Source organism: Haplochromis burtoni, unplaced genomic scaffold (assembly GCF_018398535.1).
Source record: "Haplochromis burtoni strain Fernald_Lab_line unplaced genomic scaffold, NCSU_Asbu1 Contig_483, whole genome shotgun sequence".
Lineage (NCBI taxonomy): Eukaryota > Metazoa > Chordata > Actinopteri > Cichliformes > Cichlidae > Haplochromis > Haplochromis burtoni.
Window position 1 is genome coordinate 182,677 of NW_024582844.1, and position 16,328 is coordinate 199,004.

The 16,328-nt window shown below is 46.2% G+C and overlaps 1 protein-coding gene across 3 annotated transcripts in view; it reads right to left on the reverse strand.

Annotated features, from left to right (window-relative positions):
• slc4a2a (solute carrier family 4 member 2a) overlaps positions 1 to 16,328 on the reverse strand; it is a 37,756-nt gene that overhangs the window by 11,764 nt on the left and 9,664 nt on the right. For 2 of the 3 annotated variants that reach the window (XM_014341374.2, XM_014341372.2), the window contains exons 2-8: positions 8,476 to 8,591; positions 8,012 to 8,162; positions 4,848 to 5,043; positions 4,667 to 4,770; positions 3,101 to 3,240; positions 1,574 to 1,754; positions 730 to 865 (exon numbers count right to left, since the gene is read on the reverse strand). In XM_014341374.2, the coding sequence (XP_014196860.1) occupies positions 730 to 865; positions 1,574 to 1,754; positions 3,101 to 3,240; positions 4,667 to 4,770; positions 4,848 to 5,043; positions 8,012 to 8,162; positions 8,476 to 8,529 (962 nt within the window). In that variant the 5' untranslated portion in view covers positions 8,530 to 8,591. Of the gene's footprint in view, positions 1 to 729; positions 866 to 1,573; positions 1,755 to 3,100; positions 3,241 to 4,666; positions 4,771 to 4,847; positions 5,044 to 8,011; positions 8,163 to 8,475; positions 8,592 to 12,383; positions 13,585 to 16,328 lie in introns of those variants that run through there. The other variant, XM_014341373.2, reaches the window with a different exon arrangement.

Below are 16,328 nucleotides of genomic sequence, written 5' to 3' on the forward strand. Positions count from 1 at the left end.
GATGGATGGATGGACGGATGGATGAATGGATGGAAGGGTGGATGGATGAATGGATGGATTTTTGGATGGATGGATGGATGATGGATGGATGGACGAATGGATGAATGGATGGATGGATGGATGTTTGGATGGATGAATGGATGGATGGATGGATGGATGGTTGGTTGGTTGGTTTGGATGGATGATGGATGGATGGATGGATGGATGGATGGACGGATGGATGGATGGATGGATGATGGATGGATTGACGGATGGATGAATGGATGGATGGATGTTTGGATGGATGGATGGATGGATGTTTGGATGGATGGATGAATGGATGGACGGATGTTTGGATGGATGGACGGATGTTTGGATGGATGGATGGATGGATGGATGTTTGGATGAATGGATGGATGGATGGATGTTTGGATGGATGGATGGATGTTTGGGTAGATGGACGGATGGATGAATGGATGGACGGATGTTTGGATGGATGGACGGATGTTTGGATGAATGGATGGATGGATGGATGTTTGGATGGATGGATGGACGGATGGATGAATGGATGGATGTTTGGATGTTTGGATGAATGGATGGATGGCTGATGGATGGATGGATGGATGGATGGATGGATGAATGGATGGATGGCTGATGGATGGATGGATGGATGGATGGCTGATGGATGGATGGATGTTTGGATGAATGGATGGCTGATGGATCGATGGATGTTTGGTTGCATGGATGCACCTGTGACGGAGCAACAGAGCTCCCAGAACATTGGCTCGGTCTTCAGCTTTAATCTGATCTGAGATCACCATCTGCTCCACCACCTGCTGAGCAATCCCTGGTAAAGTCTTCTGCTTCAGATCCAGGAGTATGGCCCCTGAAACCACACAAATGTGAGAGGGTTGGGAAGTCAGCGATGGGCAGCGTCTGTTTGCTTTGTCTCGTGTTTATTCCCTTTTATTTTTCTTCCATCTCTGTAAATCAGTAACTTGTAGATGTTGAATATGGCCACAGAGTGGAGCCCCCTCCTGCTCCCTGAGCTGACAGTTACAAACACTGATACAGATTGTTATCATATGTAACCAGTGAAATTCTTTTTATGGAGGCCTGACATATCTATATCACAGTGGCATAGTCCTGGAACCAAATAGTTTTGACAGCAGCGGCCAAACAATATCATTGGCATTTACACCAAGGTGACCCAGAAAGTGAAGTTTTTTTCCCTGTTCATCAAGAAGTCCAGCACTGCTGCCATGCATACCTATCACAAAAAGTCCTTCAATAAACCTTCTTGTGCAGCCATCAGCTGATTGAGCTTTAATATAACTGCAACATGGGGAAAGCTGTTATTGATAACTACTTTGATTCTGTATGTGAATGTTTCATCTTCAAGTTATTATGAAAGCTAACTGAATTTAATCTAAGGCTTCAGATTAGCAGATGGTGGGACTTGAGTACATGTGTAGCTCCTGAATGGGCTTCAATCAAGGTAGAGTGGAGGAGGCGGCCCTGACTTGGCCATATACACTCACAGATAGGAAGCTGTCCACCGGAGGGCAGCAGAAAGCCTCCGGCTCCTCCTCACCTTGGGCCATTGTTTTTCTAAGCTCCAGCAGAGAACGGAAGGACAGGGAAGCAATGTGAGGTCTCCCCCAGCGCTCTGTCTCCTCCTCCACCTCCTCCTCAAACTTGATCCATCGAGCCGTCTCCCTCCACTGCAGCTCCTGGTTCCTGTCGATCACCAGCTCGTTCAGCTCCACGAACACCTGGAATCACAGAGGACAGCGAGTCTAAAGAGGACGGCGCCATGGCGTGCGCTCACACACAGAGACTCTAGCCAACGATGAAACATGTCAGCACTGAGCTCCTGAACATTTTCACAGAGAGCCGGACTGATGAAGCTCCACAACAGTTACAGATGCTACTTCTTCTTCCAGCTGCAGTAATCTTCATCAGCACATATATCAGTACATCACTATAATAAAGCAAGTCAGAGCACAAACTGAGTCACTGAACACGGTCAACAGAAGCTAAGTCAGTTAAAACCAGAGCCAGTCCAGAGTTACTCTCACATCTGTCACATCTGTCGACCTTCATGTTCACATATTAAACCTAATGCTGTGATTAAACAGGCCCAAAGCAGACTAGAAAACTGAAAACAGGACCAAATGGCTCACATGACCTTTTTTTAATTTGGCACAAATGTTGTTCAGCTGGTGTGTTTGGTAGAAAATCAAACATAAAACAAGAGAAATCAGAATAAAACTAAAGAAAGAGACAAAATAAAGTTAATCCAAACTGAAGCTGGCACGTTAAATCACTCTACCTTATTTTGTCGACTCTTTAGGTCCAAACCCACCATCCTGAAGACTGGAGCACACTGAGTGGAGAGAGAAGCTCGCCTCAGAGTTTACCTAGCTCTACCTGTCTGACTCTGCCTGTCTGACTCGTTCTCATTAAGACAGAGTCCAGTTTGTCACCTGTTCACAATGGCACCTGGATTAACGCACTCAGACTCTCGGCTCATCTTTCGTCCCTCCTGTCAGCCTCACTCTGGTTGTTTTGTTGTGAGAATCACATCATGTGGACCACCTGAACTGGCTCGCATGAACTCACCTGAACCTTCTTTAATCAGGTTTAATCCCACAAATACATGACATTCCTGTAAACCTTGCGCTCTGTCGCCAGCTTCAACCTGTGTGTGCGGGATTGTTCTAGCAGAGTCGGATAAACACGAGTCAGAACTTCCACAAAAACGCAGCAGTGACCGAATCCGCGAGGAGCCAAAGTAAGAAGTCAGTGAAGGAAGTGCGAGCTGAAGTAAATCAAAAGAAAAGCACGAAAACAAACTCATCAGGATCAGCTGCCAGCAGTTTAGTCTCAGTTTAAGTGAAGCTGAAGACGATTACATTTGAAACATCAAAATTAGTCAAATCAGAGGAAGTGAGTGAAAAGGGTCAGAGGGACAGGTGTTTAAGTTGAAGCAGCAGGATGTGTGGTTAGAGCACAGTTCAAAGGTCAGGCCTCGGAGGGTCAGAGTGGTGATGAGGATTGGGCTCAAAGTGTTTATGTTTCCTGTAATAATGACTGCTCCTTAGCCCCGCCCTCTGACCTCATGAGGTGTACGGTCCGGTCGCAGGTGCTGGTTTGACCAGCTGACCGTCGGATCTTTGGTGGCGTGGACGATCGGTCCTCTGGAGCTCCGCCTCACCAGGTGCCGTCGAACGGCTGGAACGTCATCCAGTCGGTGACCTGCGGTGGACACAGGTGTCCCATATTTAATGCTGGCTGTCACAAAGCTCTCACACCAAGCGCCACCCTGAACCAAACAAAAACTGGACTTTAAATAAAGTGTCACAGTGAAGCTGAGGTGAGGTCACAGCAGCTGTCAGAGCTATAAAGAGAAAAAGAGGCAACAGTTACAGTTACAATGATTATTACTTTCTTCTGACATCAGTGAAGAAATACGAAATCCTTCTGACTGGGCTTATATCACAGTTCTGCTCTGAGCACGTAAAGCACTTCACTATCAGCCTCTTTGAGCCGCTCACACATTCGTGCACGCTCTGTTTCTACATTATTACGTTTTCTAACAGTTAGTTGTTATGCGGATGGAGCAGCATAACAACTAACTGATGCTCAGTGTCCCAGAGCCGGGCATCCTACTTTCTTACCACCTACTTCCTGACCCACAGGAAGCTCACCCTAAACTTCAACGACCGCCATGTTGGGGACTGTCTGTCCTCACATTGTGGCTGTATGACCCAGAGTCCTCACAATGATGCAAATCCAGAACACCCTCACACACACACACCCTCTCATGGGAACTTTGCGCAGTCTAACAGGATTTCAGGCTCGGCTGAACATCAGCGAGAAATCATTTACAAGAGAGTCTGACTGTCATTCGATCGCCTGACACACACACACAGGTGTGCCCACTCAGCAGGTGAGTAGAGTTTAAAGTTTCAGTAAAAATTAGATTTTCTGTGAAAGTTTCACACCATTTATTTTTTCTGGGAAAGAATCATCAAAAGCAGCCAATCACAATCCAGCGATGAACTCAGCTGGCTGGCCCCCTCTACCTGCCTGGTGAGTGAAGCTGTTAGTGAGGCAGGGTTCTGCTGACAGCGAGCATGTTTACGAAGGAGAGCGGCGCGGTCCGCTAACCCTGACCCACTCGTGCTCCCACACACAGGTCATGTGATCCCCCCACACCACACCACCCCCACCCCAACTCATGCAGAAGCTTTATTCTGCAGTTTTCTTCATGGACCACTGATAAAAGGTCACATTTTTATGTCACCTGTGTGAAAAGTTTATCCTACTGCACGTTTTACATGCAATTCTTCATACCGCCTGCAGGGGGTGCACTGCTCGAAAAAACAACACTTTTAGATGGACTTCAGTTTGAATTATTTTTACATTCCTCTAATCAAAGACAAGCATTAAAGGAAAAAGAACAAATCCTCTCTCTCTCGTGGATTGTAATGAGTCTGAATGTTCAACACACACATCAGAATAAGAATCATTTATTGACCCCGAGGAAAAGAAAACCTGACCACAAACGGTCTGTGAACCACGTGTCCGAGAGAAACTCGACAAGAAGAAGTAACACACAAAGAAATTAGCGTTCTGTTGCTTCAGAGTCAAGTCACATTTAAAATGAGCTCTGACTGACTTTTGATGCCATCCAGGTCCACAGACGTCAACGTTTCAGACTCGTCGGCATCTGCAGCGCTCATCACGGTGCCGTTGCGATTGGATGAGATGGTGGTCAGATCACTGTGAGGGGGGAGGTGCCACAGGTTAACACTAATAAAGTGCAGGAAAACACGTTACCTGACAGGTGTGCCACTCACTCGCCATCAGTTTGACTGTAGGCCTCCTCCTCCTTTCCATGCTCTTCGTCCTGTTGGTCTTCATCTATGGTACTTGCATTGCTGGGGGCGGAGCCTCGCCTACACTCCTTCCTCCCCTCGGCAGTTTTCTTCCTCCTGCTGTCAGTGGGTGGTTTGGAAAGAGGGTGATGGACATGGAGGGAAGAGTGGCGGTGTTCTGCGACAGGAAGACAGTTTGGACTTTTAGGAGGAGATCAGAACATGAGAACCTGCTCAAGAACCTGAAAATCAGCAGTCACATCTAGGGATGGGTATCGAAACCCGGTTCTTGTTGAGAACCGGTTCCCACTGTTTCAGTTCCTTGGAATCGTTTGCCATTTTTGCAAACGATTCCCTTATCGATTCCAGTCGCCCCGAATGACGTCACCACGTTGCGGAGCGTCATTTACCCGGCAGGAAACACGGCGGCTCAAACGCTCAAAAGTTTGGTTACACTTTACGAGAACGGATGACAACAGGGCAACTTGCAATACTTGCAAAGTAGAGATTTCATTTAAGGGAGGAAACACTACGAATATGCTCACAAAACACGCGATGACCTCAAATGAATGTCGTGTTTTTAATTCACTCCGGACTCGTGAATCTCAACCAGCAGCAGCGGTAACGTTTGCACGTCCTCTCCTGTTAATGCGGCAGGTAAATAATCAGCTAACAGTGCATATTATGTTAGCGCGATCTGCCTTATTACAAACCTGCCATCACTGTGCATTTAGTGACCATGATGAGACAGAGTCTGGCTCAGATGCTGGCAGCTCTCGCTGCAGTCTACCGGTAGCGTCTCCTTTCAGGCCAGGATAGACGAATGTCACCGAGCAGTGACTCAGTTTGTGGTCAAAGGCTTGCACCCGCTCAGCAGATGATTTTCAGTAAGTGAATGTGTTTAATTGTAGGCAGGGACATTACTGGATATTCTTGTGTAATTGCTACAGAATAATTTATGTTACACTTTGTTATTGCTACAGAAGAATATTTATTTTATTATTTTACATTTACAATGTTTTTCCTGGGGACCCTGTGACACCCCATTGAAGAGCCGCAGGCTGGATCTCTTAAGATCTCACTGTTGGGTTTGTAAGGCCATGTTACTCCTAAATTTCTATCTTGTTCAAAGAGAAGATATAAAACAAAGTTCTAAGCTAATCGACCTTAGTGTTCTCCTTTTTTAAAAAGAATCGATGTGAGAACGATAAAGAATCGAATGGTTAAACAGAATCGAAAATGGAATCGGAATCGTGAAAATCTTATCAATACCCATCCCTAGTCACATCAGTTGGCTTCATCTCTGATGGTCTCCTAGCCTCCTAACGTCAGCCAACATTAACGTCATGCTGCACAAGCCCAGCTTTGGGCTTTCCAACAAGAGCTTTCCTTTCAAATGAATTCCCTTAAAGAGATTCTTTGTTGGCGATGTCACACTGACCTGATTTCACTACTGACTACAGAGATGTCTGTTTTTAACACGGAAACCTTTGTATTATTATTATGCACAGTCTGGGCAATGAGCTATCCAAAGCTTTTAACTCTTACAGGGATTAAATGTGTAGTTGAACTGTTCCTGGCTCTGGTTCTGTCCAGTTTGGATCACATTGGATGTATGTGGCTCTAAACTGAGAACAGATGGAGCTCTTTAACCATCTGAGGTCTACATCCTCATCGATGATACCAAGTAACACAGTGGAAGTATGTCATTGTTGCACTGTGAAAGATGTTCTCTGAAATCTTTAACCTCCTAGGACCTGGCGTCCACATATGTGGACATCACATTTTGGGTTGTCTAGACCAAAATACAAAATTTTGCTCTACAAGGGCCTGATTTCCACTTACGAGGACATTATACTGCCTCTGTTCTATCGAAATTTAAAGATAATATCCTCAAAAGTGGATCTCATTTCTCTCAGAAACAAAAATCTGGTAAAAAATCTGGTAATTCTTTGTTTTTACATTAATCAGGTCCCAAACAGCCCAAATGGCAAAGAGAATTTAAAAATGCATGCCATGAAAGAGTTCGGGTCTTAGGAGGTTAAAGCACAGGGTCAGAGGTCATCATAGCTTGGGGCTTGGACCTTAAGGGGTCAGTGAACCTGAAACCTGCGTCTAACACTGTAGTTAGTTGACACTGAGTTGTTTGCAGGCCTGCCAAGAGATTCAACCTTTCACCTGGGTCTGCTGCTGGGGCCTCCTAGGAGCCCCACCTAGGAGGTGTTCCTGGTCAGATACCCTAACCACATCAAATGGTTCCTTTAGATGCAGAGGAGTAGCAGCGGTATCCTAACCCCGACCCACCACCCCAAACGACCATGCACCTCACCCTATCTCTAATGGAGAGCCCAGCTACCTGAGAAAGTAACTCATTGCCACCACCTGTACCGGGGACCTCATTCGTTCCATCATTACCCACAGCTCGCAGCCATAGTTGAGGCACTGAGATCAGCTGGTAAATTGTCAGCTTCATTCTTAGGGCTCTCATCGCCGTAACAGAACAGCACAGCAATCACATAAGTGATGATGATGATGATGATGCTACATCACGCTGTTTCTCAATCTCCCTTCACTCATGAACAAGATCCCAAAACTAGAACTCCTCGACCTGGGGCAGTAACTTGTTCCTCACTGTATTTGACCCTTTTCCGACTACAGACTCAAAGTTGGAGGACGGATTCTGATTCCAGCTTGTTCACACTCCCCAGTGCAAATTAGAGGTCATTGCTCAGAGCTGAAGAAACCAAAGCAGACATGAGATCCTGAGACCGCTGGTCCACAACCAGGATGAAAACTAACAGGTTCAACCTCTCCAGCACCCTGGTACGCTGGTTTTTATACGTAAAGAAAACTAAAGAAGTTGATATTATAGACACAGGGAACATGAAACACCTGGGACCTCCCAATTCTCAAACCTATTGACAGACAACAGGCCTTTACAACACCCCATAAAAGATACCTCAAAGAAACTTTACTGATACTTCAAAGTTTTAAGAAACTCTTGGTTAACCAAACTTTATTAAACCCTCTTAGAACCTATACGAGCGGTCCAAATCCTGGTTTTAAATCCTTTCAAAGGCGCATGGAGAAAATCCAAACGGGTCTTTCCGAGGTCTTTTGAACCCGGAGACATCTGGATGTCTTACCTTCGATGTCCTGTTCATCATAGACTCTGTGTTTCTCTGGCGGGCTGCGAGCTGCAGGACAAAGGATCTGCTGAAAGTCCTGAACATCAAAGGCCTTGTTTAGATCTTCCTCTTCTTCTTCATCAGCATGACAGTGTGGAGGAGGAGGAGACTGAAGATAGAAAACACTAACTGGTGAATTAAATGTTGTGAGTCTTTCATGAACATAGCTGTTTCCAGCTGTTTTCAGATCTCAGTGCTTCCTCTGCACAGGCAACATTTCCTGTCTTTAACTTTGTTTTTAACGCAAACACACAACAACCACAAAATAAAAAGTAAAGGTGAAGGTTTCCAGCCAATCACAACAGAGGTAGCTCACACTGACTGACACAACTGAACAAAAAGCCCAGACAGCAAACTCCCCCATAAGTGATCATTATCAGATCGATATTATTGATCGCTCATCGGTTTCTGTGGAAACTCACTGCAGACTGACTCAGGGTGTCACCAGGACTCGCTGAGCTCTGATGATGGCTCATGGCTCCCACAGGGGTCGCAGGTCACAGAGCTGGATATTCAGAAGCAGGTTGGGCAGCAGAACCTGGGGAGGGAGGTACACTGGAGGTCAAAGGTCAGGTTATTTGACGCTGTTCAGTAAATGTAAGAACTGAATCTGTTTACGAATCTGCTGATCCTGAATCTCAGAATGTGTTGAAACCTGAAATGTTTTGGCCCGTTAATCCTGCCGCTCTGAGCTGAAACGCTCTGATGTACAGAGTGTACGTCGAACACACCGTGAAACTTCAGCCTTGGTTTTTGGTCAGCTTACACAATTTTAAAGGGTTAAAATTCAAATTTTAATTTCGTGGAACCAAACATAAACTTAAACTAACACTCAGGACTGACTCTGCAGAAACCATGAAGCTTAATGTGAGCAGCTTCATGGGGGAACCATGACGTCCATGTTCAGGCAGCTTGCTAATGTCCCAGCTCGCTTTAGGAGGGACGCCGGAGCTTAGAGCTTCCTGTAGGGGCTCATCAGGCCTGCACGAAATCGTGAAATTGTGGTTTCTGCACAGACGCATGAGAGCTGAGGTTTCTATTCAAGAGACGGCAGACATCTCTGCAGCTGAGTTCTCCAAACCAGCACAGGGAAACATCCAGATGGATCATCAGGCCAGAGCTGAGTTTGAGCTTAGGTTTACAACTTAGGAGATGAATTTTTAAAAAATATTTGATTCCTTTAAATCAAATATGTTTATATTTGATTCCTTTAAATCAAATATGTTTGCATTTAAAAAATCAGGTCAGAAGATAACTAAAATAATTCAAGAATCTATTATTTATGTGTATTAATTATAAATACATAGTAGTCCTGATATAATCACATGACTACTAATAAAACTCTTGTAATTAACGCGTCTTGGACCTCTGTCTGTGAGCAGACAGTTCAGATTTTCAAAATAAAACTCTCACGACATGTAAAAGGTCAGAGGTCTTTAATGATGCGACTGCGAGGGTCAGAGTGAGGGAGCAGGCGAGCTTCAGAAAAAGTCCTACGACTGTCCGTTCCAGCTGGTTCCTCGCCCTGACCCATGGTCGATGTTCCTCCTGCTTTAAAAGCCTTTGGAATGAAAGACTGTTTGACAGCCTGTTCTCATGTATGTGACCTCTTGTTTTAGCTCCACCCCCTCAGAGGCTTTAGCTTTCCTCATGGTTAAATAAGCCTCACACTGACTCACTGCTCCGCCGTGTGGCACAGTGCAGAATTACACAAACACCTGTAAAACTTCAGGTGAGCTCTCTTCAGTGAAACAGGTAAACAGAGTCTTCAGATCGTCATGATGCTTTAATTCACTGTCAGACATTTTTGAACAATTTTAATCAGAAATTTGCAAAGAAAAAACATCTTTAACCTGCAGAGTGATTCTTGTCTTACGTGATTATAAATGTACTGCATCTGTCCAGCGTGCTCACAGGCACACTGGTGCAGTGAGGAGAACAGGAAGCTTTTTAAAATAGATTTGACTGTAGTTTTGCACCTCTGTGTGATTTTCAGCAGGGCCGACAGGTGTGCTGCTGCAGGTACAGACAGTCGGGTTTATTAACTCGAAAACGTTTCAGGATCTTTGTGCAAGAAGGAGAAACGTGCCACAGCTCACACAGGAACCTGCTGTTTCCCACAGTCAGCTCGGCTAAAAGTTCAATTTTCATTTTAGAAGCAGGAATAAAAGCAGGTTTGAATAATGACATCATTAATTGTGATTTAAGTCTTGGTGCAGTTTCTCAAACTCAGAGCAGGAGCAAAAGCACGGTTTAAACTGATCTGGGCTCAGTGTCACTGCCACCGAGTGTGTGTGTGTGTGTGTGTGTGTGTGTGTGTGTGTGTGTGTGTGTGTGTGTGTGTGTGTGTGTGTGTGTGAGCAGGAGAGAGTTGGAGCCTACCTCCAGCGTCCTTGCAGCTCTGAAAGAGAGAAATTATAATGCAAAGTCTGAAACCAACAGGAAGAGAATGGGTGGGGGGGAGGGGGGCAAATGGGGGAGGGTATGGAGGGGTGGGGAGGTGGTGGTGGGGGGGAGAAGAAAGAAGGTTGAAAGGAGGAGAGGAGGCAGAGAGAGGGAGCAGAGAGGAGACGGACACGCTGCAAATGAGGCGCTCCAAACTCTCCACAGAAACCTGATCAGCTGAAGGTCACCATGGCAACCGTACTGTCACTCAGTGCTTGTCCCGCCTCCGTCTGCACACACACACACACAGCTGCAGATTGTCCGACGCTGTCTCTGATGACATCACACAGACAGGTAACTCCCACCTGATTCTGTCCAACCAGCACACAAAGCAGGTGACGGAGCATTTCTATTGGTCAGTGTGATCACCTGCACACGACAGCCTGAAACTCTCTGACTGATTTCTGCTGTCTGACGAACACAAAAGCAACACTAGGACCTGATCTGCAGAGACCTGAGGACAGGGCCGCCAATCAGAGTCCGGCCTGATGGTGCCTCACTGCTCTAGACTGTATATAAAAGATGGACACAACCCCTGTGATGTCACAGAGTGGGCTGGAGCCAAGCTTCTGTCTCACTTTCATAGCAAACATCCTGAAGGTGGGCCTGATAAAGATGAAGATGATGAAGTCAGAAAGTCAACTTTTATTTATACACCACAAAGTGCATCACAGCAAAACAATAAATGTAAAAGATGAGTTTTCAGTCGTTTCTTAAAGAGACTGACGAGTCCACTCGGAGCTCCAGAGTCATTGAGGTGAAAGCCCGTTCAGCCTCGTATACGGTCAGCAGGACCTCGGGGACCTGCTGGGGACGTATGGCTGCAAAAGGTCAGTGATGTAAGCTGCTGTTTGTCGATACAGAGCTCTAACAGTCAGAACCAGCCGCATCAGCGACGCCGTCCGTGAGAGTAAGATCTGTTCTCACAGCAGCGTCGTGAACAACCTGCAGATGCTCCGGCGAGTTTCTGCTTGCACCAGTGAACACTGACTACCAATAATCCAAACGTGATGAAATAAATGCACAAACAACGATTTCCAGTTCACAGCACAACACAATGGTACAATCTGCCTTAAATGATAAAACAAGAGTGACCACAGATCTAACATCCACAGTGGGAGTCACGAGTTACCCAAGTAAGTGAGTAATGGGCTTTCACTACGCTGGGCACAGACAAGGACCTGTGCTTTATCTGCATTAGGCTGGAGAAGGTCATCCAAGGTTTAATGGAGTCTAAGAAGCTGTTTCAGCATCTGCAGCTTTTAAAAGACTTAAAAAAATACTAGTCTTAGCCTAAAAGAGATATAGAAGGGCAGACCATCTGCACAGTGGTGATAGCACACGCCCTTAAAGGTGCTCACAATGTACTGAAGTGGGAGCAGTTGGAATAGAAACAATAAGGGCCCAATACACAACCTTGATGATGATGATGAAAGTGTTTTTCAAGAAAAGTAAAGTCATCAAGAAGTCACACAGATTTGTCTGATGGAGGCTGTAACGGGGGTGGGGCTGGGTGGAGCTACAGGATGCTACGGTATCTCTGACAACCACACTCAGACCGCCACGGTCACAGGGAGAAGACGCCGTTTCATCGCCGTACATGACTCAATTTAATAAAAATAAACTTGTGGTTTGATTGGACGAAGCTGCTGAGTGACTTACTTAAAACTGATCTTCCAGCTGGTCTAAACATTAAGGAAACGAGGCTCAATGCTTCTGCTAGCCTAGGATACACTGGAGAAAACACAGCTCGGACTCAAGGTCAGGCTGTTGCTTTCCTGCCTCTTTTGAAAGTGTAAAAGTAAAAAGTAGTCAGAAGTAAAGTACAGATACCTGAAAAGTCTACTTAAGTACAATACTAAGTACAATAACAAAATATTTGTACCTCATTACTGCCCACCTCTGGAAACCACCGAGCAAAGGTCTGAGGATTAGGACTCAGGTGGAGCTGCGGCATTACAAACTGTACCACGTGCAGAACAACACAAACATTATTTACCTTCAGATCACCGTCCCAGTTACCATGGTTACTGTGGCACGCCAGTAAATGCCCGGTGGCTTCTTAGTTTCATTCAGGCATTAATCGGACACACTGAGCGTTTTATTAGCTCCAGACTGAGCAGAGAGACGTCGCTCGCCGTGTGCGCACTGCTGAGAAACAGAAGCTGAGTTCACTTCATTTCTGCTGTTTCATGGAAACAGTTACTGAGGACCAATAAGTGGGCTCGCCTCTGAACGCTCAGCGTGACACTGATGAAGAGTTTTAGGACACAGCCAAAGTTTTAGTAATATCATCATTTTAGTAGGATTGCAGTAAATGTTCCTCCTCCTTTAAAACACCAAAAAGATATGCTTTACAGACTGTTATCGTTTCTATGACCTCCATAAAACAAGAACACACCCTGTGGTGAAGCTAGACCAGCCTTTTGTAGTTTGTCTTCTGCACATTGTAGTTTCAACACGCCAGACTTCCTGTTAAAGAGACACCAGTGTAAGGTTGTTCCAGTTCTAAGTGCACGCCTCTTCCCTTTTCCTGAGTCCTCAGCAGTTCTCCTTCTCAGCTTTGACCTCAGTGACGTTTTCATCAAGGTCAAGGAAGAGCGTCAGGAATAGGAGACATGAGGGACTTCTGGAATGGGTCTTGGGTCTGCAGTGCAGCTGTACTCTGGTATCTGACTAAATACTGTGTTCTCTTGTTTGTTTTGCTTACTTATAGGCACTACTTACTCTTTATTTATTGAAGTACAAACTTTTGTCACGTTAACATGTCATTTTCAACAGAGATGTGGCCGAGATAAGACAAACAGGAAGGTTAGATTCAAAGGCGAGGAGATATTGTGTCTCATATTGTGTTTGTTCATAAACCTGCTGCTAATCAAACTGGGGCAGACTGTGTTATTTAAAGGCTGCATGAGAATCCTCTGCAGGATGAACAGGTGAGTTTGCTGCACTGTGATGGGTTTACAGTAGAATGTGTGACTTGATGTTCGCTTGTGGTAGAATATCACTTCCTGTTCCTGCTCAAACACAGTGGTGTTTCTGAGTAGCTTATCTGCTTAGCAATTTAATTAACAACTTTTAAATACATTCTTGGGGGCTCGTCCCTTTGGTGGTTCTTTTTGTGGCTTGTTGTCTTGGTTGGCGGTTTTTTCTTGTGTGTGTGGGGGGGGTGTGTGTTAGGATGGAGTTTGAGTTGGAGGACTTCACTCTGAGCCCGTCTGCGGAGAAGTTGGACAGGTGTAAAAAGGCTGACCTCTTGCTTGTTGCTGAATTCTTTGATGTGACTGTGCCGTTGACTGCGAAGAAGAAAGAGCTTAGGGAGCTCCTGTGTGTCCAGTTGACGGACAGGGGGTTGTTTGGTGAGCCGGGTCCTGCAAGGGGGGTTGAGCTGGGGGCTGTTGCTGGTGTTTCTGCCCCACTGAAAAATCTCCCTTCTCCACCTAGCCCTTCTGCGGAGGAGCTGCGGGTAACGCTGCGCATTAAGGAGGTGGAGCTAAAGAAACAGCAGTTGGAGGTGGACGCTATGCACTTGAGGATCAGGGCTCTGGAGGTAGAGAGGGGAGCCTCTGTGTCTGCCAGTCCTCCTGTACCTCGGTCAGCCCCGCAGTCACCATCCCCGCAGGTACCCTCTCCGGAGTCATCATCCCCGCAGTCGCCATCTCCGCAGCCACCGGCCCCGATGCCAGGTGGTGGCTTTGATGTGAGTAAACACATCAAAATGGTGCCGGCGTTTCGGGAAACTGAGGTGGATTCGTATTTCACAGTGTTTGAGCGTATCGCAGGTGCGCTGCACTGGCCAAAAGATGTGTGGTCTCTTTTACTCCAATGTAGACTGGTGGGGAAAGCTCAAGAGGTGTGCACCGCTCTTTCTCTGGAGGACAGTTTTGACTATGAAGTGGTGAAGACTGCTGTCCTGCGTGCTTACGAGCTTGTGCCAGAGGCTTACAGGCAGAGATTTAGGAATGGAAAAAAATCCACCAACCAGACGTATGTGGAGTTTGCCAGAGAAAAGAAAACTCTGTTTGATAAGTGGTGTCATGCTACAGAAGTAAAAACCCTGAATGACCTGCGTGAGTTGGTGACGTTAGAAAAGTTTAAAAATCAACTACCAGACACTGTGGTAACCTACTTAAACGAGCAGAAGGTTACGACTCTCGCCGCTGCTGCTATACGGGCTGATGAGTTTGTATTGACACACAAAGTGGTGTTTTCGGCTCCTGCCCACAATATTCCGTCTTCCGGTAGCCCGCCTAGATGGTCTCCCAGGGGCACCCGCCGTGCCATCCCCTCATCCATTGAGAACCGCGCGTGGTTTTTTTGCCATGAGCAGGGACACCTTATTGCGGTTTGCCCTGCTCTGAAAAGAAAAGAAATGACCAGGAAGGGTGCATCACCTGCCCCAATAAACCTTCTACAGACAAACCCTCCTACTTTAGGGGAAGTGATGGCACCCGAAAATGATAAAGTAGATAAGGAGTTTAAGCCATTTGTGTCAAACGGTTTTGTTTCCTTGATAAGAGAAGATCGGCGGGTTCCTGTTAGTATTTTGCGAGGCACTGGTGCGAAACAGTCGCTCATTCGTGCGGGGGTCTTACCGTTTTCCGCTCAATCCTGTTGTGGGGCTGATGTGTTAGCCTGGGGAGATAGGATTCCTTTACACTTGGTGCAGCTTTCGTCTCAGTTTTTGTCTGGCAAGGTTAAGCTTGGGGTGCGACCCCAGTTACCGGTTGCAGGTATTGACATCATCTTGGGAAACGATCTAGCTGGCTGCACAGTTTTTCCGTCGCCGGAAGTAATTGATATACCACTTACAGATAATAGTGGTTTCGATCGTGCTACATCAAAGGCTGTTCAAACCGTCAGTGTAAAGACGTTTAGGCAGAGGGGAGGTGTAAGTGGATCTCAGCAGCAACATGCTGAATCCAGGCCACCTGCTAGAAAAAGACAAGGACCTCGACGGCGCAGGAACCGCAGAAGAGGCCAGCTGATGGTGGCTAATGCTCCATCTCCCACCCTCAAATTTGACACAGACTTTGATTTTGATTCCTCAAACGCGCAATTCATTAAGGAGACGTGGGCAGAGGAGCGAAAGCGCAATCTGGAGACTTTTGGTGTCCCTGGGCGGTTCCTGAGGGGCCAAGGTTTCAGAGGTGGACGCCAGTGTTTTGGGGGCGGGTGCAGTGCTCGTGCAGGAGGATGAAAATGGCATTGACCACCCAGTCTGTTTCTTTACCAGGAGGATGTTATGGCTGATGCCCTCTCTGGGTCTTAAATCAAACATCTTTGTGTGGGGTTGGATGTTTGATTTTTTTTGGGTGGGGGAAACTGTTATGACCCAGTGATGTGTTTGTTGGTATTGTGCCTCCCACCGGAGGATGGCTGGTGGTATTTTCCCTTTTTTCTCTCCTAGGAGGTGGACACCTGGGCGTGGCTGCTAGGTATCTGGGTGGAGTCTCTACCTACCTTCGGACTGGATAATTGATGGACCACCTCCAGTACTTAACGTCCGGATGACAGTCACCTGGCAGGGCTTTTTGGAACCCCGTTGACTCGGTCACGGAGTTGTGTGTGTGGTGTCATTATAGTGCAGGCTGGAGTATTCACGTGTACCTCTAGCCTTGCCATGTAAATAATTGTAAATAAGTTAACAAGTGGCGGTCACTTTTTGTTCTTTTCTTGTATAACTTTCACTGTCGCAGCCTAGTAGGCGTGAGAAGCCGTTTTCTTTTATTGAACAAGTTTTCTCCTGTTTTTCGTTAGATAGTTAGGTAAGTGACTTGTCTTTTGTTTTGGCTTCTTTTTATTTTGGTGTAGGGAAGTGTAGGGATTG